Source organism: Ctenopharyngodon idella, chromosome 16 (assembly GCF_019924925.1).
Source record: "Ctenopharyngodon idella isolate HZGC_01 chromosome 16, HZGC01, whole genome shotgun sequence".
Lineage (NCBI taxonomy): Eukaryota > Metazoa > Chordata > Actinopteri > Cypriniformes > Xenocyprididae > Ctenopharyngodon > Ctenopharyngodon idella.
This window is the reverse complement of record NC_067235.1, coordinates 10351481-10379109: the sequence shown is the minus strand read 5'-3', so window position 1 is coordinate 10379109 and position 27629 is coordinate 10351481. Positions and strand designations below refer to the sequence as shown.

Genomic DNA, 27629 nt, shown 5'->3' with positions numbered 1-27629 from the left:
AAACCTAAACCGCCGAGCCCATATTAGCTCCCATTTGCCAGAAAGATTTACAGACATATATTTCCACAAAGGTTTTATTATTATTATTCATGATTTTAGGCTGGCCATCTTGTCGCGGTGCTTCTCGTCAACACTACACACACTCTTTTTTTTTTTTTTTTTTTTGCGAGAGTCATAAAACTTAATGAATAGGTGCGCCCCCCTTGCCGCACCACAGCCGTGTAGCTCGTGTATTCCTACGCACGAATCCTTATTTTACATACTCCCTAAAATTATCTTACATTTCGATCGTTCAGCGCGCCGCCATTTCCAACACTACTCAATTTTATATCTGTAAGTCATTGTTGGGTATGGAAACGTCTTTTGGTTTAATTACAATAAAGATCCGGCGGCACGGGATCTAATTTTCCGGAAGGCGGTAGGATATGGTATGGGTAGGAGTTTTTATAATGGCTCGCGCACATATGGAGTGACGCCATCTTTCCCAGTGTGCTGCTGCGCGAGCGCGGAGTCCTCGCGCACACATTCACTCTCAGCAGGAGCTGCGGGTCATTCTCTCACATTTTCTCAACGGATTGTCGCCATTATTCGTGTTTAAGTACTGAAAAACGAAAAGGGAATATACAGCTTTTGATACAGGTAAGTGTTCTGCCGATAAAATGTGTTGTTGGTTAATGTATGGAATGTTTGGTAATGCCTTTCTGCAGCTGTGGGGAATGAGGAGGAGATCAGCCACTGGATATATTGCTGCAAAATCACGACCAAATTCCACCTACATTGACTCATATAAACACGGATTTGTTCGACTGTAATTCTGTAGGCGTTTTGATGAATCAGAAAAGGTGTATTTGAAGCTCAGAGTTAAGACATTTAGTGTCTTTGGTGCTAGCTTGGTTAGCATTTTAGGGCTGGAAAAGTGTTTTGTGGAGACCATGTAAAATCCTCAGCAAACTCAACTGGATATCGGTCTCCTTTTACACGAATTATTAGTTATCTGCGAATTCTCACTGTAAAATGCAACAACAAAAGTTGGTTTGGTTTCACCGCAACAGTAAATCTGTGTTTGAGTCGGGTCTGTGGTGGTAGGTTAAAAGTTACGCTGTGGTTAACTAATATAAACTGGAGTATTTTAGTTGACTTTTCAAGCTCGTTTGCGTATTTACTGAACCCGAGATGTAGACTTTTTTTTTGTGACTGACAAAAATCTGGAGGACACCAAGTTTGTGGTAACATTTTCTGCTCAAATGCCTGGCCATCTGTATCACCTTGAGTTATAAACACTTATGATTTTAGTAAAATCATGCGGTAGTAAATACTGCAAATATGACCCATATCCAAGTTTCTCAGTAAGAAACAAACAAAGGCATTTAAAGTGTTTGGCCGTTGAGAGGAAGTCGAGGAGGAGCTTGAGTGAAATCTGACTCTGCTGGAGCTCGCGCAGTTGGGGGTGGGGATCATCGGGCTCGATGCGCGCACACGGGCTTTGCGGACGGGCGCACCTCTTCACATTACATCCGTCTCCAGCTTTACTAAAATAATCAGTGTGTGAAATTATACATTATTTCCTGCAAGCTCCCTTATATTCTGTAAATGTGTGGGTTTATATTTTAGTGTTAAAGGGTTTATTTTTTAGCACAGCATATGATACCGTAGTCTCCCCTGTAAGCGCCACTGGCAGTAAATTTGTTAATGATTCACGTGGCTTAAAACTAAAACCAAACATGTGCCTTTTCCTCTACCTCTGCCATGGAGTCTAACTTAAGACAGAATGCATAGCTTCCTTACTATTCATAAACATTAGGTATTCTATAGTTTTTTATATTTATCCCTGGTTTATATTTATCCCTGGTTGTAGTAACTAATCCACTTTTTTTTTCTTCCATGAAACTTTGTTTGTGGTGATTTGGAAGGTTCTGGCAATTCAGTAAGTGTACACTGGGGAAAAAAGATTTTTGCTGCTTGTTCAATTCACTTAATTAAAATGAGCTAAAGCAACACAATAGCTGACTTTTTTTTTTTTAAACATAATTTAATTGTCTAGTCCACTTAAATATGTAAAATTGTTACTTAATTCATTTGTGTTGGGACTACATGATTTGTTTTTTTGTTAAAGGGGTTAGTTCACCCAAAAATGAAAATTGTCATTATTTACTCACCCTTATGTTGTTCCAATCCTGTATGAGTTTCTTTCTTCTGTTGAACTAAAAAGAAGATATTTGAAGAATGTCGGTAACCATAACCAAACAGTTGATGGTAACCAGTGACTTCCATATTAATGGCTACCGTCAACTGTCTGGGTGCCGACATTCTCAAAATATTGTTTGTGTTCAACAGAAGAGAGAAACTCATACAGGTTTGAAACAACATAAGGGTAGGTTAAGTTGTGTTGGACATTTAAGAGTTTCTGTTGAAGTAACCACAGGTTTTGGGATGTTTATATGATGACTGTAGTGTTTGTTGCTTCATTCATTGAGCATAACTGTGCTAATGTCAGTGCAGTGAGTGACAAACATCTGTTTAAATCCATCTAAAATTAAGATTTTGTGTAAACACTCCTTAAAAATGGAGAAATCAATGTAGATTTTTACTTGGAAAATTGTGCAAAAACTTTCAAAAGAGAATTTTACTTTTCTTCCCCACATTAAATTGATATTCATTTGATCCTATCTGAGTTAATAAAATGCCTGTAATAGTTCTAATACATCACCACCCATTCACCATGGCAGTCATGTGCATTATCAAGCTTGCCAGCATTTCTAGAATACTTTTAAAGTTTTAGTTTTTCTAATTGGTTTGTAAATCCTTTCTTTTTCCTTTATCTGTGGACTAAGAGTTTGTATGATATACACAATATTCTCCCAACTGTTTACTTTGAGTCTTTATGCCTGAACTCTCTAAATGAAAGTGTCTGGGTTAGCAGTCATACCAGTAGTGTGTTTCTGAATATGAAGTCAAACATTGAGCCAAGCTGTATTCGGTGTGTATGTGTGCGCAGACTCGGGCTGTTACAGCATCTCTCATCACGGTTGACACATTGGGAGCAGATGTGTAGTATAGGATGTTCCTGGGAGCTAGCAACTAAGATCTTTTGAAATACTGCACACAATAGGCAGATTTCTGAAATCGAATGCAGGTGTTGAAATCGCTATCTAAGCTGCATGCCCCTGGTCACAACAGGCACTTAGCCCGGGCCATTTGGGTGGTATTTAAATTCACATGCTGTTTGAATGCCAAGGATTACAAACAAATGCCTCGGTCTTCTCAAGCCTCCTTAAGTTTCATTGGAGAAGCCCGTCGTGGAGTATGGAATGGGCACAGGGTTTGGGAGAACTCTGGCTGTTTGTTTTCTTTTTTTGTAGCTGGTCTGTTTTAGTATCCATATGTCGGATACTTTCAATATTGATGCAGATCCCAGGTGTAGTCATGTGCGTGTGAATTACATAAGTGCATCTAAATTAATTGTATAATATGTTATGATTGGGCTAGTTGGAATCAGCGTTCTGGTTTTGGCTTCACACTTATTTGAATGCAAAGTTTCATATGGACGTGGAGTTCTAATAGAGCTCCTGCTAGGGGATAAAGTAACTAATGACAAAAGAACAGTGAGTTTGGTCCAGGCTATTGTTTTGTGATGCAGACGTTTGCTTTTCCTCACAATGCTGACTCTGAAATTCTGTGTATGCGTAACATAGATTTGTGTCTCAGGTTCCAAGTCAAATTCAAGCTTTGAGTAATGAGTGCTTATTTGCTGCTCATTGTTAGTAGTCTTTCTGCTAGAGCTCTATGCGGACTGTGCATCTTTCCTTTCCCCCGCCAGCTCCCCCCCCTCTCATTTTTATGTGTAGCCAAGTCCACCCATGTTCCACCCAGTAGAGGTACCAAAACATTCAGATTGGTTTCAGATGTGCATGTTGGCCAGGCAGTGAAAATCACACGAATGTGGTTATTATGGTTGGGATTCTTCATAACCAAGCCAGTCTGTCTGTGAAATGAAGAAACTAGGGAATAGTGTTGTCAAAAGTACCGACTTCGATACCAAGTCGATACTGAAACTTTAAAAATGTGACTCTTTGAGCGCTGTTGAGCGGATTTGGTAACACCTCTGATTGGCCATTGTGTTCATGTGCTCAACATGTATATCTGTGATTGGCTACAATGATCAACTCATGGGAGCATTTGAAAGCACACAGAAGTTTTTGAATTCGAAAGCGTTTTGAAAGCGGGAGCGGTCTGGTGATAGACGCCTGTTTTCAAATGCTCCCATGTGTATCTGTGTAAGCGCTCAGTGAAGAGTGTCATTGTCTATTTACAACATGTTTTTGAAGCGTTGATCATTGTAGCCAATCACAGACATTTCTGATGAGCGTGTGAACACAGTGGCCAATCAGAGGTGTTTACGAATCCGCTCAAAGTGTCACTTTTTTAAAATTTCAGTATCAACTTGGTATCGAAGTCGGTATCGAAGTCGGTACTTTTGACAACAGTACTAGTGAAGTTCAGCTAGAGTAAAATTCAGAAGAGCTCACCTTTCTTTTCATCATTGCCCATTCAGATGATTGTATAACCCAGTGATTGAGCTCTGGAAAGGATTGAGTCAGTTTGATCATCTAAATGCATCCAGCATGACCTCATCAGTGACACAGACTAACCTGTAGTGGTTTGTTAGGACTTATTTCCATGCATCATCTCAAATGACTGTGAGCAAGAGGACTGTTTAAGTGTAGCTTGTGTGTGGGATTTCTTGGAGGCTGAGGCTCAGTTGGCATCTCACGTTGCGTGCGAAAGAGAGCAGTAATACCGCAGGGGGGTTAAGGCCTGTATGCTGCTGGGTTTATCTCTCCAATTGACTCCAGATGTTGTGAACTGTAGACCAAGCGACTGGCTGACTGCTGTGAAACTCTCGGCAGCCCCAGGCGGAGTGCCACAGCAGCACTGTTTTACACATCCCCTTATCAAACACACTTTCCATGCTCTGCATTCAGAATACTGAAAGCTGCCTCCTAGAGGAACTGTCCTCGTTATTGGCAAATATACATACCATAAGAGCTGACCGTGTCATTTTGACTCTGTTTGACGCAGAGCTGTACAGGATTTGAGAGTTTTGTATTCTTTGGTGTGTCAGTTCCGTTCTCCTCCTGGGCCAGGGGTTTGTTTTGGCACCACTCTGTTGGTACAGGTGAGACTTCCATTCCTAAAACTACAGCATTCACAACACGGCCTGCTTTTAGTTTCACTGTCGAGCTGCGGTACAGTTTGATTAAACTTTTTGTTGTAGTAATGCAAAGTAAAGATTCTGAAAATTGTTTTTTTAATAATCAGTTTATACATAAAATATACAGTAGTCAACACTTAATATATAATTGTTGTATACAAAAACTTAAATAGCTCATTAGCCAGTTTGCAACAACCTATTAATAATATAATGCTTTTATTCTAATACATTGTTGAAACAGTGGCTGTAATAACACTTCATGAAAGATTTATTCAAACATACATTAATGAAAACATCACTAACAGGTCAAATAAAAGTCATACTGTTTATTTCAACATACCTTCTAATGTTCATTCATGTTTTTTTTGTTTTTTTTTGTGTGTGCTACAACTAGTAGTAAAAAGGTAGAAATGATCAGTTCATGTGCGTTCTGTGCTTCCGCTTGAACTGAGCCGGCTACAGCGATTTGTCTAGAGCTGTGGAATATAATCAAAAAGTTATGATAAATTATTGGCCAAAAATGGCATTTAATTTTTTGGCCGAAAGAGAAAAAGGCCGAAAATATAAGATGGAAATATGCCGCCCCTTCATTTTCAGCAATCAAGTTTCATTCTCGCGCAGCATGTTTTGTAACTTTGCAAGAGGCTCCATTTTCGAAGATCCACAACTTTGAAGCAGCCTTAGGAAGTTTCTGATGTTTTGATTTTTATGAAAAGAACATGCGTGAATGTGAAATAGTGCAGGATGTGCTTGATGTTAAACAGAATTAAGAGCAATAAGCCACAGAAATCTGATGTGTAACATTATATTAGATCCGTGCATTAGGTCTTAATGTAATAAACCTGCTGCTGTCTGTCATTAATGTTAATCGAGCAACAAAAGAAAAGAGGGAATCACACTGCTTGACTAAACTTTTGTAGCTTTATTAATAATAGATTTATTTGTAACATGGCTCAACACTAAGGATTTTTTCTATGGGCCAGTGGTTAAAATTTTTACGTGCGCTGCCAAAATTTTCATTGGCCCCACCACAAAAAAGTAATAAATAAAATATGCCTAGTTATTGTTTTCATTGTTTTTGACCCATAACCTTAATAAGGTTATTTACATTTACATTTTATTCATTTTGCAGATGCTTTTATCTAAAGCAACTTACAGGTGAGGAATACAGCAAGCGATTAATCGTGTAGAGGCACCAGAAGTGCTCAAAATACGAAGTTTCAGAGTAGGATAAGCTAGAATAGGGAGGGATTAAAGGAAGTGAAAGCATAGATTTTTTTATTTATTTTTTTATGAGGTTGACACCAAAAACTACTAGCCTAACTAACAGGTAAACTCTCAGTAATAAAGTAAGAACAAATAGTCAAATTACGAGCAATAGCACAAATAAATACTATAGAACAAATAAACAAATAAAATAAACAGTGCTCTTCATGTTTTTAACAGTATTTTTCAGGTCAAATGTAAAATAGCACTTCATAGTCTTCACCTGAATAAATTATAAAAATATTAATTCTTATTAAAGTTACAAAAGTTCAGTCAAGATCAGTGGGTGAGAAATATGGCCATTTAGACAATTTTATGAGAATGTCCATTCAAGCGTAAGGCGACGTGAAAGAGAACTCAATTCAGCATTCGCGTCCTGTCTGAGAGGCTGCTTTCTGTGCACGTGCTTCGGATGTGCAGTTTGCGCACACCAAACTTCTCACAGCACACGAGTATTGAATTGAGTTCTTTCATGTCTTCTTGTACCATTTAAATTGGCAAGGCTTATTATAAACTTTCCTTGACGATGCAGCGCTGGCCCGATCGGGCAAGTGACCGTTCCATCAACTGTCCCGAACGTCTTTTTTTTTTTTTTTTTCCACTGACCCCAGGCCATTGGGCAGTCCTTATTGTCCCTGCTGTAATTAATGCACTAAAGACTATGTCGTGATTATTTTTACATTTGATTATTCAATTTTTGTATTATTTCTTACCTGAATTCTTCTGTTAAATAGATGTAAAATGAAAAAAATATAAAGCACTGTTAATTTAAATTGTTTCTGAATAGTTGAGGTTTATCCATAATAGACTGAGCAACACCACACACATCTGTATTCCAGTCTAGCTTTTCTTAACTTGACCTAATTTAGCTCCTGAACTTTAAGAGCCTGCTTTCGAGAGCCAAATCCTGACAATAGTGAATGTGTGCGAGACTATAGAGCCGAATGCACAGGAAAGTTATTCTTCTGTGAATAATTCCAAGTCCTTGCTGCGTCGTTAAGCTAAACCTCCTGAGGTGTTGTTCGACATGGACTAACACCTCTTGAACAAGAACAGCAAAATGTTGATGATAGCTTGCTGAAATAAATGTTCTGCCGAGTGACCTTTTCACATGCTGCAACATGTTTGTGTTTTGTAAGAGTTGTTTAACTGAGAGGAACAGTATGTTTTGCTAATCAACACAATGGAGAGGCATGGGCAGCCAGTTTCGGTCTCAAGGCTACATGTGAATGTTGGATGTCTCGGAGAGGGGTTGCATTCTGCCTGCTGACTTGGAGAGGGGTGTTGTACGTCTGAATAAAGGAGGTGGGCTCGGGGCTTGTGTTATGGTAATTCTGGAGGAGGCCTCACAAAAGGGAAGGAGACTAGGGCCCCCCAGACTGAAACACTGAATTCAGTATCACTTCAGTAGGTGTTAACTGCTGACGTTGATGGGCAATCGGTAAAGAATGTCATGTGCATATTGACGCTGTTGTGATGGTGGGGTTTCTGGCTGAGCACATTATTGAAGGTCATATAAACCTTTAGCACCTCTTTTGCTAGTGAATGTGTTAAGGACCCTCATGGCTTAGAGGAGGAGATGGGGGTTGGATGTTTGGAGTGACGCTAATAGTTCAAGCTTTATTATGCTTGTGATGGAATTACTTTGTAAAATGACAAATATGGATTTGTATATGGGTATTTTTGGAAGAAATATGTCATTGTGAGTCCTGTTATATTCAGGTCTATTTTTAAGTGGAAAATGTCATTTGTTTTGAAACGTATATAAAAAATATATATTGCTTTGAACCTTCTTCAATGCAAAAATAATGGTTTAATTTGCAGTCTCTGCGGTGAGAGCAGGAAATGGCTATAAATTCAAATGTTTGCTGATTTTAAAAAAAGACATTTGTTTTAAAACATTTTAATATTGTCACAGTATCAACAAAACCTCATCGTTGTCAGCTGGGTAGATAATGTTACCTTGATGTCATTTACATTGTTTTACATACGTTATGTAATAACTTCTTGACCATTTTTTTGTGGCTGATAAATGCACTTTTGAAGGATAAATGTAGAAACTCCTACAATAACCCCTAAATTCCTGAATTATCACAAAGGCCTTTGATTTCCTGTAGCTCTGTTTATTGTTCACCATGTGTCTTTCCGGGGAGTATCATGAGGGACCTGCAGATAATAAGAGTAGCTGTGTTTGTAGTGCGGCACATCCTGCCTCACTCTTTCATCCCAGCTGCAGTCAGGTTAGGAGACAGTGAGCATTCAGTCCGAACACTGGGGCTTGTGTGTGCTTCATGCTGGACTTCTCTGGAATGTGTTTGAGCTGTGTTTGACTATATGAGAGAGAGTTGGCACTACGAATGCGGAATTAACCATGTTGCTCTGTGTGTTTCAGATTAGGAAGCTGTGCTTGGCTGTGAGAGAATCATGGCTACCCAATGTAAGTTCTTCTGACATTTCAACTTGTTATGCCAAACATATTTCACTATAGAAACATGTAGAAGAGTTTAAATACTACTTCTTGCCTAAATACTATTTATTAACTCATTGTGTAATGTTTCATGTGCAGCTGACTTGATGGAGCTGGACATGGCCATGGAGCCGGATCGCAAGGCTGCGGTCAGCCATTGGCAGCAGCAGTCTTACCTGGACTCAGGTATCCACTCTGGGGCCACAACCACTGCCCCATCCCTGAGTGGCAAGGGCAACCCAGAGGATGAAGATGTGGATAATCAGGTGCTTTATGAGTGGGAGCAGGGCTTTAACCAGTCCTTCAACCAGGAGCCGGTAGCAGGTATGTGCCGATTCTATTGTCTTATTTTTGAAATTATGGAAAAAAACAAGGGTTTAATTTAATTAATGTGAGGTTGAGTAAAAAAAAACCTTGAATGTTGGAATGGAAAATGCACAATTCACTCATTTAAACTATGAACTGCACTCACAAGTGTTATGTAAGACATGACGCTAAGACAATTGCTTATTGTTCTGGCTTGTTTGTATCTTTTCAATGTGGAATTAACAATCACTCGATTATATTCATAGACATAATAGATCTTTGAAGTCATTTTGATTAACTGTGCACAAGACTTTATATAGTACTATGCTTCTCTGTAGACATTGATGGTCAGTACGCCATGACCAGAGCCCAGAGAGTCCGGGCGGCCATGTTCCCCGAGACTCTAGATGAGGGCATGCAGATACCTTCCACACAGTTTGACTCTGCTCACCCCACCAATGTCCAGCGCCTGGCCGAGCCCTCGCAGATGCTCAAACACGCCGTGGTCAACCTCATCAACTACCAGGACGATGCAGAGCTGGCCACCCGTGCCATTCCAGAGCTCACCAAACTACTGAATGATGAGGATCAGGTTGGAAGCCAGATAGATTGTCAAAAACATCCAGTGCTGTGACGCTGTGAGTGCGCTAATGGCTTGTTTTCTTTTTTTTCCATCAGGTGGTGGTTAATAAGGCAGCTGTGATGGTGCATCAGCTCTCGAAGAAGGAGGCCTCTCGTCACGCCATCATGCGATCCCCACAGATGGTGTCAGCCATTGTGAGGACCATGCAGAACACTAGTGATGTAGAAACGGCCCGCTGCACCTCCGGCACCCTGCACAACCTTTCCCACCACAGAGAAGGTCTGCTTGCCATCTTCAAATCGGGAGGCATCCCTGCCCTCGTCAAAATGCTTGGGTTGGTTCTCCTTCATGCTCTGTTTTTAAGCACACATGTATCAACCATAATGAATTTTGAATCAGGGGAGTTTTAGTGTGTTGGAATTCAAGGACTGAGTCATATTGAGACCTGCTCTATGTGCCTAAGCTTGAATCTGTTTTATTTATCTGTAGTTTGGTGCTAATTAATTTTGATGTGGTCTCTTCAGCTCCCCGGTGGACTCTGTATTGTTTTATGCCATTACGACTCTACACAACCTGCTACTGCACCAGGAAGGGGCCAAGATGGCTGTCCGTCTGGCTGGAGGCCTACAGAAAATGGTGGCCTTGTTAAACAAAACAAATGTGAAATTCCTCGCCATCACGACAGACTGCCTTCAGATTCTGGCATACGGAAATCAGGAAAGCAAAGTAAGAAGCAAAAAAATTTCAAAACTAGGCACATCACAGAAGGGTGCTTGGCCAACTTCACACCTGTTTACGGGGTGTTTTTTTTTTTTTTTTTTTTTCTTCAAAATCTTACATCACTCATCTTAGCACAGCAACAAAATACCTCTGTATTTAGATTTGAAGCGTTCTTTATTTGCACCTTGATGTTGACCCTTATCTGCACTGAATGTCTGTCTATATTATAGGGCTGCAGATTTGGAAAAAAAAAAATTTTCTGCAAAAAAAAAATTAGATTTAAAGTGCTCCAGGTTTGCTGTGTTTGTTTTGTAGGGCTGCACAATTTGCTCAATTACATTACTAATATTTCTTCTTTTTCAAGCATTAAACCATTGAGATTTTATTTTGGTGCTTGTTCACAGCCGGTTTCAAGTTGAGAAGATGGTTGTCGCGTGTTGTGTTCCCAAATACACATTACAAATGACAAACTCAGAGCACATGCAGAAATGGAGTTTGTGAAGAGCAGCTTTTACTGTGAACCGAGCTGCTCTGAGACACTGAAAACTAGATCATGAGGTTGCGTGTAAATAAGCACATTGCCACACTTCCCTCTGAAACATGCAGCACATATATTTAATTATCACAGTCTTTGTGACAGTCTTTTTTTTTTTTTTTGATCACAATTGATTAATCCTGCAGCCCTACTATATTATTTTACTTATTTGCCACATGCACTTATTTGCCTGTTTTTGTATATACTTGGTCATTTATTAACAAAGTTAAACAGGTTTGAGCTGTGCAGTATGGAGTAAATGTTAACTTGGTTAAACTGAGTAAACACATGCAATTTGCTTTTCTTTACAGCTTATCATTCTGGCCAGCGGAGGCCCACAGGCTCTGGTCAACATCATGAGGACCTACACCTATGAGAAACTATTGTGGACCACCAGTCGAGTGCTCAAAGTGCTCTCTGTTTGCTCCAGTAACAAACCTGCCATCGTTGAGGCTGGTAAGACCATTTGTCTTCAGTTTAGTCCAGTATATTATAGCAGAAGGTTGATGATTTAGGATGGTTTGAACATGGAAGTTTCGTGTCTGTTTTCAGGTGGCATGCAAGCACTTGGCCTCCATCTCACAGACCCCAGTCAGCGACTGGTACAGAACTGCTTGTGGACTTTGAGGAATCTTTCAGATGCTGCCACCAAACAGGTACCGATCCGTCTGTCTCTTTTTCCCTCAGCTCTTTTACGCTGTCTTCTGTTCTTCCTACATGAGCCCTCTCTTTCTGTCTCCCCATTGTTTCCATGGAGAAGACGTCTTTAGCAGAAGTAGATGTGCAGGTAACAGTCATTCCTGCCTTTGTCTGTGATGGGGGTTGAGGGCTGTAGCCAGCTCTGACTCCACACAGTTAGGACATCAAATTGTGAAAGAGCAGTGTCGATGGAGCATGAACGGATGCTACATTTGGTTGTAATGCCTGCGCTATGTGTACATTTCACCCTGCTGTTGTTGTGACGTCAGAATTCTTGAATTATCAAAACATTTCTGGAATGATTTTGTGTATTTAACCGTTTACCCACTCATGGTAGGCTTACAACCTCATGTAACGTGTAGTAAAATGTTACGAGTGGCTGTGGCTGGTCGTGTGCGGGACTAAAAAAAAATCCTGGATCGAGTTTGGCATGGATGGGTTAAAGAAAGATGTGCGTCTCAACTCTGGATCCTTCTGATCTACAGGAGGGTATGGAGGGGCTCTTGGGCACCCTGGTCCAGTTGCTCGGTTCAGACGACATCAATGTGGTGACGTGTGCTGCTGGAATCCTGTCCAACCTCACCTGCAACAACTACAAGAACAAGATGATGGTGTGCCAAGTGGGCGGCATTGAGGCCCTCGTGCGCACTGTTCTTCGTGCCGGAGACAGAGAGGACATCACAGAGCCCGCTATCTGTGCTCTCCGTCACCTTACTTCCAGACACCAGGATGCAGAGATGGCCCAGAATGCAGTGCGGCTGCACTATGGGCTGCCTGTGGTGGTCAAATTACTCCACCCTCCCTCACATTGGCCTCTCATTAAGGTATGTAAGTGACTTGAGGTCATCACTCCTGTCTTTTAGTGGCTTTTGTTGTGCCTGAACTGAAATTGTTTTTTAATTTTTTTATAAAAATAGGTGTATTTCAACATTTTTTAAAAAAAAAAGAAAATGTATTTTCTCCCAGGCCACAGTTGGACTAATCCGTAACCTGGCGCTGTGCCCTGCCAACCACGCCCCGCTCAGAGAGCAGGGTGCCATTCCCCGCCTGGTGCAGCTTCTGGTCAGGGCCCATCAGGACACTCAGAGACGCACCTCCATGGGTGGAACACAGCAGCAGTTTGTGGTGAGTCATGGTCACATGATCGGCAGTTTTTTAAGGCAGCTGAATTGTGAAATTTCATGATTCCGAAATGAAACATTTCAGCCCAATTTATGCTGTAATCCATTTATACATAAGCACAGAAGTTAAAGTATACACTTGAAATATTTCGTGCAGAAGGGCGAGGTGAATGAATCTCATGTGTGTTGTGTGTTTCAGGAGGGTGTGCGAATGGAGGAGATTGTGGAGGGCTGCACTGGAGCTCTGCACATTCTAGCCAGAGACATTCATAACAGAATTGTCATCAGAGGACTCAACACTATTCCACTTTTTGTTCAGGTCAGTCACTGAGAGCTCACCCTCTCTGTCGTCGTCTTGTCATTTGTTCTGTCTATTGATCTACCTATCATTGGTCGATTTTTTTTTTTTTTGTCTTTTTTTTTTTTGTTTGTTCGTTCAATATGGTTTCTTATATCAGTATTGTCATTCTTTCGGCCTGTTGATCTAACCGTTTTGTCCATTCACTCGTTTGTTTTATCGTTCTGTCATTCAATCTACAGTTTGTTCATTCTATGTCTATTGATCTATCTTTCGTTTGTTTACTCATTTGTTCAGCCTATCAGTATCGTTCATTCTATCCATCTATTGTTTTGTTGTTCTATAGTTCTGCCTATTGCTTGTTTTATCATTCGCACATTCATTCTACTTCTATCATTTTATTGTTTTATCAAAATATCACTCTATCTATTGTATTTTAGTGAATTAAGTACAAGTGAAATTTTGGGTGACCCTTGTTTCCTGCCATTAAAGGGTTAGTTCATCCAAGAATGAAAATTGTCATGAACTCTTTGAGCGGTACAGTCCCACATAAGAGATTTTTATTTCTGTGCCCCTGGGCGTACGGTCCCACATATGGGATTTAGAACGTTCAGCGACGTCACATAACTGCCAGATTCAAACTGTGCTTTTGCGCTTTGGCTGCGAGACGGACGCGCTTAGCTCGTCATATATCACAGCTATATAGTGTTTTCAGCCACATAATGTTTTTTTTTTTAAGGTTTCAGACATTTAAATACACAAGCACAAGTAAAACAATACATTTAGAGTTTATAAAATACACACTGATGTCAGACATAAGTGGAAGCAGCAATAACAATCCATTCAAATATAATTTGCCGACATTTATTCACATCAGACACACATAATGGGCTTAAGTAACTATAAAGTTTACTCTATTATTCTTCCAGTTCACCAGCCACTTACTTACATATATTTCGTGAGAAACTGATGAATTCACCTGCTGTAAATCCGACTGACAGGACTCTGCTCACTGCGGGGCAAACTAAGATGGCGGTGCCCATCTCGCGTTATAGATCAAGATAAAGATCATTTATAAAGGTTTTTAAATGACAAAACACACTCACTTACACGTATTTGAGGATCAGAATATCAGATAGTTGATGACATGGTAAGCAAGTTTGTGAATATGTTAAATAAAATAGGAAAAACAAAATAGCGATCCATCTGTCATACAGTGTTATTGTGGCTGCGTTCAGCGTTCGTGACACGCATGATGCGTCACCATGGAAACATTAAGGGCAAATGTTCTAAAATAACGGTCGCCTTAACTCACTCTGGGGGGTCGGCTAGAATATTTTAAACTCAAGTCCTTTGTTCATCTTTGGAACACAAATTAAGATACTTTTGATAATCTGAGAGCTTCCTGACTCCTCCTTAGACAGCCATTTAATTACCAGTGTCAAGGCCCAGAAAGGTACTAAAGACATCGTTAAAATAGTCCATGTGACTACAGTGGTTCAACCTTAATTTTATGAAGCAATAAGAATCCTTTTTGTGTGCAAAAACAAAAGAAAAATGATGACTACTTCCCTGTCATTCTCCTACACTGTTTACGTCCGAATGCCGGCTCAGTATTGGCCGACGCTGTTCACGTGAGTGGCATGACGCATGAGTATGATGCTGAGGCAGGAGCCAGCCAATAATGAGCCAGCGTTCTTGACATAGAACACGGAAGCTCTGCACTATTTATACAACGTAAACAGCATAGGAGAGTGACAGGGAAGAGAAGAAAAGAAATTGTTGAATAAAGTCGTTTTTGCACACAAAGTATTCTTGTCACTTCATAACATTAAGGTTGAACCACTGTAGTCACGTGGACTATTTTAACGATGTCTTTACTACCTTTCTGGGCCTTGACACTGGTAATTAAATTGCTGTCTATGGAGAAGTCAGATACCTCGGGATTCATCAAAAATATCTTAATTTGTGTTCCGAAGATGAACGAAGGTCTTACGGGTGTGGAACATCATGAGGGCAAGTACTTAATGACAGAATTTTCATTTTTGGGTGAAATAACCCTTTAAGTTGTAATTACATCTGCTGAACAAGTTTCATCCCGTCTGACATGTCTCTCTCTGTCTCTGCAGTTGCTGTATTCTCCTATCGAGAACATCCAGCGTGTGGCTGCAGGTGTGCTGTGTGAGCTGGCTCAGGATAAGGAGGCAGCCGAGGCCATCGAGGCAGAAGGAGCCACCGCTCCCCTCACAGAGCTACTCCACTCCAGAAACGAGGGCGTTGGTGAGTGTGCGCTCTCCCTTCTAATAAACTGCAAGTGTATGCATGCAATCGATAAAGAATAATGCAGAAAGACATCAATTAATATAATAACGGCAGCACACTGTGTCACTGCCTTGCAATGTCTTCAAGCTAAAGTTTGCAGAAACAAGTTACACTTCCACAGAATAAACAGGAGCAAGTGTGAATACAAAACGCTATGCAGATTTGTTTTCCCAGCTCTGCACTGATTTCCACTGGAGGCAGTGGCTGAGGTGAGCAGGGCTGGCTCGAATGTTTTCTCGGTCACACTAACGTTGCTATCTCTCGCCCACAGCCACGTACGCTGCCGCAGTTCTGTTCCGCATGTCTGAGGATAAGCCCCAGGACTACAAGAAACGACTGTCTGTGGAGCTCACCAGCTCTCTGTTCAGAACTGAGCCCATGACCTGGAACGAGGTAAGGGGGCTCATCTCTGCTAAATCCTGCAATCAACGCTGGCACAGAGCCCTGCTGTAGATTAAGCCTATAAATTCCCAGTGCATTACAGAATCTGTTATGACAGATGTGGGTGTTATATCTGTGAATTTACTGGGCAGGTGATTCTAACAAAGCATTATTGTTTTTATGAGCCTCGAGCACTTCGAAAGCATTTGTGGAACTGATTCAGTCCTGATATATGTAGAATTAGAGGCTGAAGTGAGCGTTTCTCTTTTCTTGCGTGTCTGTTTGCAGACTGGAGATCTAGGGCTGGACATCGGTGCACAGGGAGAGCCTCTAGGCTACAGACAGGACGGTAAGTTCATCATTCTCAGAAATGAGATCAGCTCTCAGCATCTGGGTGTGATACTCACTAATCCACTGCTTCATCAGCCTTCACCCACCAAACCTAGAGCTGAACACAGCTGGCACTTTCCATGAAGAGGGTACTGAATAGGGCCTGGAACTCTTAATATGATAGCAGACCAAAAAAATGAACGCCTCATGTTGTTTCAAACACATGACACCTTCTTACAACATGAATTTTTTTTTAGGCATAATGTTAGAACCAGACAGCTTCAGTCACCATTCACTTTATTTTTATTTTTTTAATGCAATGAAAGTGAATAGTCATTCTGGCTAACGTTTCCTTGTTTGTCCAACTTTGGTTTTTAGTTTAAATGTATATAAAATTGCAGATTAAATAAAAAATAGTAATAATAAAAATACTACAAAGACATGAATTCAAAATTGAAAATACATAGACCTGAAAATTAAATTTCCAATTTATATTGTCATAAATTTTGAATGCTTTGGAGCACAGACTTAATTCTGATCTCTCTTCAAAGGTGACACTGGACAAGTTATTGCTGAAGTGAGAAAAGTGTAAAAAGTTAACTTGACAATAAATGTAAAATTCTGTAACTTTTTTTTTTTATGAAAAATGCTCATACTATTTTCAAACACGTTTTACACTAAAACTACAAGAAAATCAAAGCCATAAATCTAAACAAGTTGTTCCAAATTTGAGCTTGATCTCTCAAAAAATGAGCTTTCAGTAAGACTTTGTTTGGCCGCAGTACCAAAAGTGTTCACTAGATGAAATTTGTCTCCCATTAATTTCCAATGCGGTCATTTTTCCAAAGCGACTTTTTTTTTTTTTTTTTTTTTTCCAGGACCATTTGACCTTTTTGAATGATGTCCATGATTTTTTGTTTTTGTTTTGTTCACATAACAAATGCCAAAACCTTTACCAAGTTTCATACCATTCCGGTGAAGTAAAAATTCTAAAAAGAAAAAAAAAAAACGTAAAAATTACCGAAGAGCACCAGAGAGTTAAGATAGATGTATTATCAAACATCTAATAGTCCTCAAAGCTCTGAAGTGGGGCACCAAAGTGTACCGTATTCATGGAAAATGCCAGTTTCCAGTTGAGTCTGGTCTTGTGGGTCTGAGGTTGTGCTTTTGTAAGCTGCCTGTTTAATATGCTTCCTCTAACGTGTACGTGTGTGTGTGTGTGTGTGCTCCCTCCACTTCCCATCCACTCCCCTCGTCCTCCAGACCCAAGCTACCGCTCCTTCCATTCCGGAGGTTACGGGCAGGATGCCATGGGCATGGATCCCATGATGGAGCACGAGATGGGCGGGCACCACCCCGGCCCAGATTACCCCGTAGACGGCCTTCCCGACCTCGGCCACGCCCAGGACCTGATCGACGGCCTCCCGCCAGGCGACAGCAATCAGCTGGCCTGGTTTGATACCGATCTGTAAATACAATGACTTTTTAGGTGAGGCACCAAGACGCCCGAACACGCACTCGATTCGCGAACGGCCGGTTGTGTTTGATCTGTGCTGACCGCACTGTGTGTAGGAGATTTGAAAGGCTGGAGTAAAGCACGCCGGTAGCAGAACTAATCTGAGCTGCATCTGAATTCATTACAATCCTGTATGTGTGCGTTTAATGGGATTCTAATCTGTTTGTCCCCTCTTTTCTCTCTGCTGCAGCTGTATCGTCTGATCTGAATGAACCTGCATTGTGATTTTGGCCTGTAGAGTTGCTGAGCGGGCTCAAGAGAGTGGGCTAGTTTCTCTGAAAGTGCCTGACACACTAATACAAGCTGAGTTTCCTATGGGAACACATGGAAGTAAAACTTTTGTTCTGGTCTTAGTCGGTCAGAATTTGGTGTGATTGACAGAAGAAAGCCCAAAAAGCAAATCCTAAGATGGAGTTTTCAACCTTAGCCTTGCCTGTACTTTTTATTACGTTTTATTTTTCAAAGGATATTTCAGTCTGTAATGGTACTTATCTAGCTTGCTTTATGATATTCGTCTTTTATTTTGCAGAACTTTGTATTCCTTTCGACTGTCTCTCTTTCTCTCATAGTGTTGAGTTATAGTGGTAATGATCCATCCGAGATTTTATCGAGTTTATGGTGTAGAACACTAATTAATCAGTTCAATTGTATTCTTATCAAATGTAACATTGTGTAGCTTTTGTATAAAACCAAGAATTGGAGAAGTCCAAATATCAGTTCTCTTGCTTTAATGAAATCACAAATGTTCCAAAGGGTTTGCAATCAGTTGGGGCCAGTTTTGCTCTTTATTTTTTTTCTTTTTATTTCTTTTCCCTGTCTTGATCTATTTTTTTTGATGGTAGCTTTAGAAAGGTTTTGAAAAGAACCCCTAATTATTGTAGCCTGCAATTGTTGGTTGGAGACTTGGTTATGACCTGGCTAAACAATAAAATGGACTTTAAATTTAATTTTGCGGACATTTTTATTTTTGGAAAATTTCTGGCATACTCTGAAGTTGAACAGTGTTACATTCATTCTAGAATTACAAATGTTCAGTAGTCCATCGTGAAATATTTACAAGTATGCAGGTTTTTCACACGTAAAGTACAAATATATACACATTAAATACCAGGAGAGAAACTCTGTTCTGTGGATCTCAATTCTGCCTGGGACCCAATGGACTTCAGGATCTCTGCAGCTAGTGATTCCACTGTCATGTCTGATTGGGACCTGGAAAAAAGAAACAAGTGATTGCAATATCCTACACATGCTTTCAAAAACTCAAAGAAATCAATTGAGTTAATTTCATTTACATGGTAGTCCAAACATTGACTGACTTATGTGAGAAATCCATTTACACACAGCAAATGCACAATACAAGACTCAAGCTCATTGCTTTAAGCCAGCAAATAGAAGTCCCAGATCGCAGCATCTGTCCATCACCGTCTCTTATCTGGCGCGCACACTTGCGAGACGCTGCAAATGATTTTGGCCTGTCAGGTGTGTATGCTATCCTGATGAGCAGCAGAGCGTAAGACAGTGAGAAATAGGAGCAAAATAAACCCCAAACTGCTCCCCAAAGCACACTCTCATCCATGTTGTTGTTTGATATTGAAAAATGAACTGCGGTTGTTATGACAATGTATTCTGGGTTGTAGCTTCATTCAGGAAGGAAAAGTGGCAATCTTTAGTCTTATAATGTGCATTTTGCTTTAGCAGACTTACCATGAGCTGAAGGACATCATGAAGAACTACATCTTATGATTGGAAGTTGATATACTTTTAATTTTGTACCAGAATTGAACTGGATTATTCATGGTACATAAATGCATTAAGCATGTAGTGCATTATAGTCAAAAGTTATTGACGATGGTTGTTTACTTCATGAATATGGTAATTAGAGAGCAGTGCCAAGTGCTTAAATAAGATAACAGCGCTGTCCACATGTATTATTGATGTAGACACTGAATTTCACCCTAAATTAATTACTAATTTAAAAACTTTAACTTTTCTCCAAATTAAAACTGAGTAGATGTAACCTGGACCTGAGCTAATTCAATTCTTTTAATTACCACTATTGAGCATAAATTATTTAAAATTCAAGTAGATATTTTTCTGAGGTGTATTCATCATCGTTTGCCTCGATATACCTTAAAGTAAAAAAACGACAAATTAGCAGGATGGAGTTCTGTTGAAACTAATACAGGTCTTAGCGTTGCACACACAAGTAGTGTTGTAACAGTCTAGTAAACATGAAACCCACTCACAACCCATTTCACCAACATAAAGTTCAGAAATAAACAATGTACATATTTTCGAGTGGAAAAAAAGCAATTTTGTTGGAAATTGACTGGATCATGAAGTGGGTGTTCTGAATGAGAGTTTGCAATATATTGTGGAGAAGATTAAAATTTTATCCCTGAAATCACCCTATTTCTCTGAGCATCTGCTGCTTGTTACATTTTGATTAAAAAATGGCAAAGAGTATAACATTCACTGATGAATCGAGCACAAGAGCAGCAGTGTCTCTACTTTAAAGGCTCTGCAACATTGTAACTAAAACACTTTGTTCTAATGCATTGAAGGAATATTCCTGGTTCCATACAAGTTACAGGGTTAGTTCACTAAATAATGAAAATTCTGGCATTTACTCACCCTCATGCCGTTCCAAACTCATAAGACTTTTGTTCATCTTCAAAACATGAAGCTATTTTTAATGAAACCTAAGAGATTTCAGTCCATCCATTGAAAGCCGACTCAACCAAAATGTTCAAGACATAAAAGAAAGCCATATGAATCAAGCGGTTCGATCAAAGTCTTCTGAAGAGACACGATCACTTTATATGATCAACAGATTTAGTTTAGGCTTTTATTCACATTGACAAATGCACATTCAAAGCACATTGAAGGGATAGTTCACCCAAAAATGAAAGTTATTTACTCACCATCAAGTTGCCCTAAACCTGAATTTCTATGTTCTGTTGAACAAAAAAAAAAAAAAGATATTTTAAAGAATGTGGGTAACTAAACAGCTGCTGGTCCCCATTAACTTCCATAGTATGAAAAAAAAAAAATACTATAAAAATCAGTGGGGACCAGAAACTGTTTGATTACCAACATTCTTCAAAATATCTTCTTTTGTGTTCAGCAGAAGAAAGAAATTCATGGTTTGGAATAACTTGAGGGTGAGTAAATGATGACAGATTTTTCATTTTTTTTGGTGAACTATCCCTTTAAATGTGGTAAACACAAGCTCAAGTGTACTTGCTGGAATGGATGAACTTTTAATGGAGTGACATAAATCTCTCATATTTCATTAAAAATTCATTTGTGTTCTTAAGTTGAGTGAAAGAGGTGACGTAAATTATAAAACTACAACTATCTGAGCTGTAAATGTTTAATTTTTATAGTTGTTTTATGGCATTCTGTTGTAATGGTAAAAAAAAAAAAGAAAAAAAAAAAGATATAACTGTACTGAAAAGTTTAGCAAGTAATTTTATTTACACTGAAGTCATGTTAACATGTATGTTTGTCTCCTGACTATACTATTTTAACATTCACAGAATGACCCCATTCACTTCCATTGTAAGCATGTTTCAGTTTTTACACATTATTAGGGTATGCATAATTTTTCATCATCACCATAGTATGCACAGCCAGATTTTTCTAACCGTCCATACTCTGTATGCTCAGCTCGCAAATACGGCTTACTTCTTTTTGCGCTAATTAGTTTGTCTACAAGCTGGCAACACCGCCTCGGCCCGTTGTTTCACAGTCGAAAAAGAAACTGATGAGACAGAACAACAACAAACTACTGAAGATGCAACAACAACACCCGTGTTGATGAGCTCTTGTGTGAGGGCATTAAGAGATACATGCAACTCTAGTTTAAAAGAGAACAAAAATATTTTTATCGCTCATAACTTCTAGAAAGTATTAAAAAAAACAATAATAAATTCTAAAACATTCTGGTTTATGAAATTTAAGAAAGAATTCTTAAATATCTTAAAGGATTAGTTCACTTTGAAATGAAAATTACCCCAAGCTTTACTCACCCTCAAGCCATCCTAGGTGTATATGACTTTCTTCTTTCTGATGAACACAATCAGAGATACATTAATGGCAGTATAATGGCAGTGAACGGGACCAACGAGTATGAAGCTCAAGAAAGTGCTTCCATCCACATCCATCATCATAAACATACTCCACACGGCTCTGGGGGGTTAATAAAGGCCTTCTAAAGTGAAGCGATGCGTTTGTGTAAGAAAAATATCCATATTTTACAAGTTATGAAGTAAAATCTAGCTTCTGCCAGACCGCCTTCTGTATTCAACTTAGGAAGAAAGCGTAACTGATGTCATAGGATGTAGGGTAAAAGTGCTTTGAACTGCGAGAGGCATTACACTTTCTTCATAAGTTGAACAAGGAAGGCGGTCTGGCGGAAGCTAGATATTTTACTTTATAACTTGTTAAATATGTATATTTTTCTTACACAAATGCATCGCTTCGCTTCAGAAGGCTTTTATTAACCCCCCCGGAGCCATGTGGAGTACGTTTTGCTTTGGATGGAAGCACTTTCTTGAGCTTTATACTTGTTGGTCCCGTTCACTGCCATTATAAAGCTTGGATGAATCAGGATATTTATTAATTTAACTCCGATTGTGTTCATCAGAAAATAGAAGGTCAAATACACCTAGGATGGCTTGAGGGTGAGTAAAGCTTGGGCTGATTTTCATTTCAAAGTGAACTGATCCTTATATATACACACACACACACACACACACACACACACACACACACACACAGCTCAAAAAAATAAAGGAACACTTTTTAATCAGAGAATAGCATCAAGTCAGTTAAACTCCTGGGATATTGATCTGGTCAGTTAAGTAGCAGAGGGGGTTGTTACTCAGTTTCAGCTGCTTTGGTGTTAATGAAATTAACAGCAGGTGCACTAGATGGGCAACAATGAGACCACCCCCAAAACAGGAATGGTTTTACAGGTGGAGGCCACTGACATTTTTTGCTGTTTTTCACTAGTTTGGCTAGGGTCAGTGTCACTACTGGTAGCATGAGTGCTTTGCATCTGCCTGCATTGACAGCATTTTCTTTAAGAGCTGCTGTGCAGCCAAAATTATATACCAGTTATCACCGTAAAGCTGCTTTGACACAATCTGCATTGTAAAAAGCGCTATATAAATAAAGGTGACTTGACTTGACATGAGGCAATACCTGGACCCTACAGAGGTTACACAGGCAGTCCAACTCCCCCAGGATGGCACATCAATACATGCCATTGCCAGAAGGTTTGCTGTGTCTCCCAACACAGTCTCAAGAGCAAGGAAGAGATTCCAGGAGACAGGCAGTTACTCTAGGAGAGCTGGACAGGGCCGTAGAAGGTCCTTAATGCATCAGCAGGACTGGTATCTGCTCCTTTGTGCAAGGAGGAACAGGATGAGCACTGCCAGAGCCCTACAAAATGACCTCCAGCAGGCCACTGGTGTGAATATCTCTGACCAAACAATCAAAAACAGACTTCATGAGGGTGGCCTAAGGGCCCAACGTCCTCTAGTGGGCCCTGTGCTCACTGCCCGGCACCGTGGAGCTCAATTGGCATTTGCCATTCAACACCAGAATTGGCAGGTTCGCCACCCGTGCCCTGTGCTTTTCACAGATGAGAGCAGGTTCACCCTGAGCACGTGTGACAGACGTGAAAGGGTCTGGAGAAGCCGTGGAGAACGTTATGCTGCCTGTAACATCATTCAGCATGACTGGTTTAGTGGTGGGTCAGTTATAGTCTGGAGAGGCATATCCATGGAGGGATGCACAGACCTCTAAAGGCTAGACAATGACACCCTGACTGCCATTAGGCATCTGGATGAAATCCTTGGAACCATTGTCAGACGCTGGTGCAGTGGGTCCTGGGTTCCTCCTGGTGCACAACAATGACCGGCCTCATGTGGCGAGAGTATGCAGGCAGTTCCTGGAGGATGAAGGAATTGATACCATTGAATGGCCCCCATGCTCACTTGACCTAAATCTAATAGAACACCTTTGGGACATTATGTTTCGGTCCATCCGACGCCGCTGGGTTGCACCTCAGACTGTCCAGAAGCTCAGTAATGCCCTGGTCCAGATCTGGGAGGAAATACCCCAGGACACCATCCGTCGTCTCATTAGGAGCGTGCCCCGACGTTGTCAGGCATGCATACAAGCACGTGGGGGCCATACAAACTACTGAGTACCATTTTGAGTTGCTGCAATTAAATTTCAGCAAAATGGACTAGCCTGCTGCATCATTATTTTGCTTTGATTTTTGGGGTGTCTTTGAATTTAGTCCTCTGTAGGTTGATAATTTTCATTTCCATCAAACGATGTGGCATCCTTTCGTTCCTAACACATTACCCAGTCCATATCAGTATAGATATCCAACATGATATTTTTCCCCATTGAGATCTGATGTGTTTTCAAAGTGTTCCTTTAATTTTTTGAGCAGTGTTTGTTTATATATATTAGTTTAAAGTAGGCCTACAAAAACTTCATTGCACCCCTAAAGTTCTTTAATGCTCTCCAAAATTTTTCAACTTTGGAGCACATCTGCCCCTTGGGAAATAAGTAAGAATTAAGCCCTGCACCAGCTGTTTGTGTCAAAACTGATGTTTACTTTGGGCTTCACTGTAACCCATATTTTTACTTTCTTTAAAGAAAAAGGAAATCATCCTTGCAGTAACCAACATTATGCCGCAAGTGCTATTAGTTGAACTTACCCAGAATCATAACTACAATTTTCCTTTAAAAGAAGGCTATATTCAATTTTATTCATAGAGCCTCCAAGAGCGAAACGCATATTGGTGATGTCGTCATTCAGTAACGCATTGTTTTCAATAATTTGACTCTGCTTTGCCAAGAACCCAATATTACTGAAGCTTTGCCTCCCAAGCTTGGCTGGCCAACTTCAAAGGGATGCCTTCTCATTTCAGCAGAGGGAAGAGGAGGGGGTCTTGCCCCCACAGGCAGCCACAATAGTCCTGTATCAATCTGTGGGTGAGGCCTGAGCTCAAGGAAGCTCTCATCAGAGGCCTACGCCACGGCCTCCGACATGAATGGATCAAAGATGAGGGTCGCACTGAGAGACTCGACCGGGGGCCCATGTGGTGCTGGATGAGGGGCTGACAAGGAGCCGGTGTTGATTTACTCACCTAGTATGCAGCGCCAATTTCTGCAGCTCATGAACCAGGATCTGCCCTTCTGAAGAACCCCAACAGGAGCTGCCAACTGCACTCATCTGTACAGGAAGAAGATAAAATGTACTTTAGGAAACAGGCTCACAGACGGCACACTCTCATATGGTGTCAAAAATAAGCAGCATGAAACCTATTTAGTCACTTTAAAGTGCTCCACAAGCTCCGTTCTATCATAACAGACTGAAAATAGCATGAATGGTAACCCGTACGACACTCGAGTACGGGAGCCGCTGATTTGACGTGTCTGTTTTTAGAATTAGCGGCTCTCGCACTTCAGCGTGACAGACCCCATTACAATGTCATCTCTGTGCCGTCTCACAGATGAGATGCTTCATCTGAGTGAATGAGGGTCAGTGAAAGCCCCCTCTGATGAACAGCACAGACACTTCATCTCTGTAAGAGCTCTCTGTGAATCCTGCTCCTCACGCTGGCAGACGTACAGAGAGGCTGCTCACTGCAGAGCCAATGGGTGGAGCATAACTCCACCCATTAGGTCCACAGAGGTGGAGATGGACTTGGTAAATTTCCATCCATTACGTTCAGAAAAGGGAAGCTGGATGTTATTTGGTTCTGCAGTGAGCACCACTTGGATGTACACCACACACTGAGATAAAGGGAAGTTTTTAACTTTTTGCTTCATAACTCACAGGCTCCTTAAAAAACTACACGCAGGGTTCACACACACACACACACACACACACACACACACACACACACACACACACACACACACACGCACACACACTAGTGAACTGGTTTTGAGGTGTAAATAAAGTTAACACTTTTAACTTGTTTTGAAAATATAGGAACAAAATGCTACATCACAGGGTCTGTAGTTCATCTTAGACAGAACAATAAAGACTTGAGAACAACACACTCAGAGCAACTCTATCACTCAGCTGTGAACAATATACACTGTAACTCTATAAACAAACACACTATAAACAAAACAAACACAAAAACAATAGGGATCATGGGTCACGGATACATATGGACAAGTGAATAAACCATTTGAAAAACCTGACCAAAACTTTGACATTTTAAAAAGTTCATGAAGACATTGGAAAAGTAATTAATATTAATCATTTTATTCCAAAAAAAAAAAAAAAAAAATTCAAGCACATTTGAGCTTCCGTTTATTGAACTTCCGTCTTTATGAACTTTTTGAAGCATGAACATTTTGGTTATGTGGACTTTAAATAAAGGGACAGAAATCTAATTTCATTAAAAAAATCTTCATTTGTGTTTTAAAAATGAACGAAAGTCTTGGAACATGAGGGTGAGTGAATGATGCCAGAAGTTTTGGGTTAACTAGAATTAAATTAATCTATTTATCATTATTTTTCAGTTCAGTTACATAAACTAGGGTGTATTATTCTCATTGTGTGTAAATTTATGTTTAAAGGGGATGTCTAATGCCATTTCATGCATTCTGACTTCTTTACATTACACTGTTAAAGAGTTGGATTGGTAAACACGCTAAACATGGCCAAAGTTTCAAAAAACGAGTTGGACGAATGAAGGAGTATTCGAATACACTCCTTCAGGGTTTGTATACGTTTCAGAAAGTTTTTGTCAAGTATGGCCCTGTATGATGTCATAAAGGGCGGAATTCCTTGTATGGGCACTTCTCCAGGAAGCACGCACACACATCAACCAGAACGAGAGAGCAAGAGCACGCCCATCAACCTGCTTTGTTCGGGTTACGGAAGTCGTCGGCAGCGCTGCACAGGACTTGTTTGAGAAAGATCTGTCAATTTGTTTGTAGACCACGACATAAACAATGTCATCAAAGAAATGTGTTTTTGGATGTGAGGGAAAGATAAACTTGTTCAGCTTCCCAAAGAACCCAGCATTAAGGGAACAGCGGTATGGATGCGGTTTGTATTTCTGGGGCAGCAATGAAGTTGTACAAGACTTGAGCGCTCATGTATGGAGTTGCCAGATATCAAGAGCTCAAATCCCCCAATCAGAGCTTTTCTGTTAAACGGATACGTGCCCGGCTTTTTGCTTTATGCAATCTGGCAACCATTCGCACGCGCTCTCTGAGTAGGCGCCATGATCTGAAAACAGATATAACGGCAGCTGTACTAGAGCTCAGCGATCTCCATTTGAGATATTCTTCTTAAATGAAAGTGTCATTCAGTCAGTCTGTGTTCTGTCATGGAACTCTGTAACGTTTGCGATTGTGGTTGCTTGATTGTACTTACGCAACCTCTGTGTGGCAATATGTATGGTCTTTTTTGCCATTGTTTTAATAGAGAAACATTAATGCAACTTGGAATTATTGGAATTACTATTAGGAATATTTTAGAGTAGGTTTTTGTTTTAACGTTATCAGTTTTCATAATGTAGACAGGGCGAGAGTAAGTCTTTGGTGTTTATTTAGCTTAGGCTATAATTGATAGCCTTTAATAAATCTGTACACTAGATGAGGTAAAATAAACCATGCATATGAATCGATATTCTGTTGATTTGTGCTTATTTGGTGAAAGAGCAACTTCTGATGAAATGTAAAAATAAATTTCCCAAACGACAACAATCATTGCAAAATAATAAATTTTTATCATTTCAACCATTATACAGTATGACGAAAATATGACGAAAATGTGTAAGTTTCCATTGACTAAAACAAGACTAAAATGCTCAG

At 40.1% G+C, this 27629-nt stretch overlaps 2 protein-coding genes across 5 annotated transcripts in view; one reads left to right on the top strand and one right to left on the bottom strand.

The window, feature by feature from the left end:
• The first annotated feature begins 455 nt into the window (after positions 1 to 455).
• On the top strand, positions 456 to 18703 carry ctnnb1 (catenin (cadherin-associated protein), beta 1). 4 transcript variants are annotated; one of them, XM_051866619.1, is made up of 17 exons: positions 456 to 639; positions 8871 to 8915; positions 9045 to 9269; positions 9590 to 9843; positions 9930 to 10168; positions 10359 to 10560; positions 11401 to 11545; positions 11642 to 11745; positions 11850 to 11876; positions 12274 to 12612; positions 12755 to 12913; positions 13109 to 13228; positions 15337 to 15487; positions 15801 to 15922; positions 16199 to 16259; positions 17504 to 17729; positions 17947 to 18703. In XM_051866619.1, the coding sequence occupies exons 2-16, from the start codon at positions 8903 to 8905 to the stop codon at positions 17710 to 17712; spliced, it is 2370 nt and encodes a 789-aa protein (XP_051722579.1). In that variant the 5' UTR covers positions 456 to 639; positions 8871 to 8902; the 3' UTR covers positions 17713 to 17729; positions 17947 to 18703. The 4 variants fall into 4 exon arrangements, with proteins under 4 accessions (XP_051722579.1, XP_051722581.1, XP_051722582.1 ...); XM_051866620.1 differs by lacking the exon at positions 456 to 639 and adding an exon at positions 5040 to 5176; XM_051866621.1 differs by lacking the exon at positions 11850 to 11876.
• The window catches only part of ulk4 (unc-51 like kinase 4), a 237735-nt gene continuing 228050 nt past the window's right edge, over positions 17945 to 27629 (bottom strand). Inside the window, exons 36-37 of the mRNA XM_051866618.1 lie at positions 24935 to 25020; positions 17945 to 18965 (exon numbers count right to left, since the gene is read on the bottom strand). Coding sequence (XP_051722578.1) covers positions 18857 to 18965; positions 24935 to 25020 — 195 coding nt within the window. The 3' untranslated portion in view covers positions 17945 to 18856. The remainder of the gene's footprint in view (positions 18966 to 24934; positions 25021 to 27629) is intronic.

Excerpts from the sequence above, each read along its gene's own strand:
- ctnnb1 (XM_051866619.1), top strand. Across the intron at positions 12,613-12,754 it reads CACATTGGCCTCTCATTAAG|GCCACAGTTGGACTAATCCG; the intron begins GTATGTAAGTGA and ends ATTTTCTCCCAG. Across the intron at positions 15,923-16,198 it reads AGCCCATGACCTGGAACGAG|ACTGGAGATCTAGGGCTGGA; the intron begins GTAAGGGGGCTC and ends GTCTGTTTGCAG.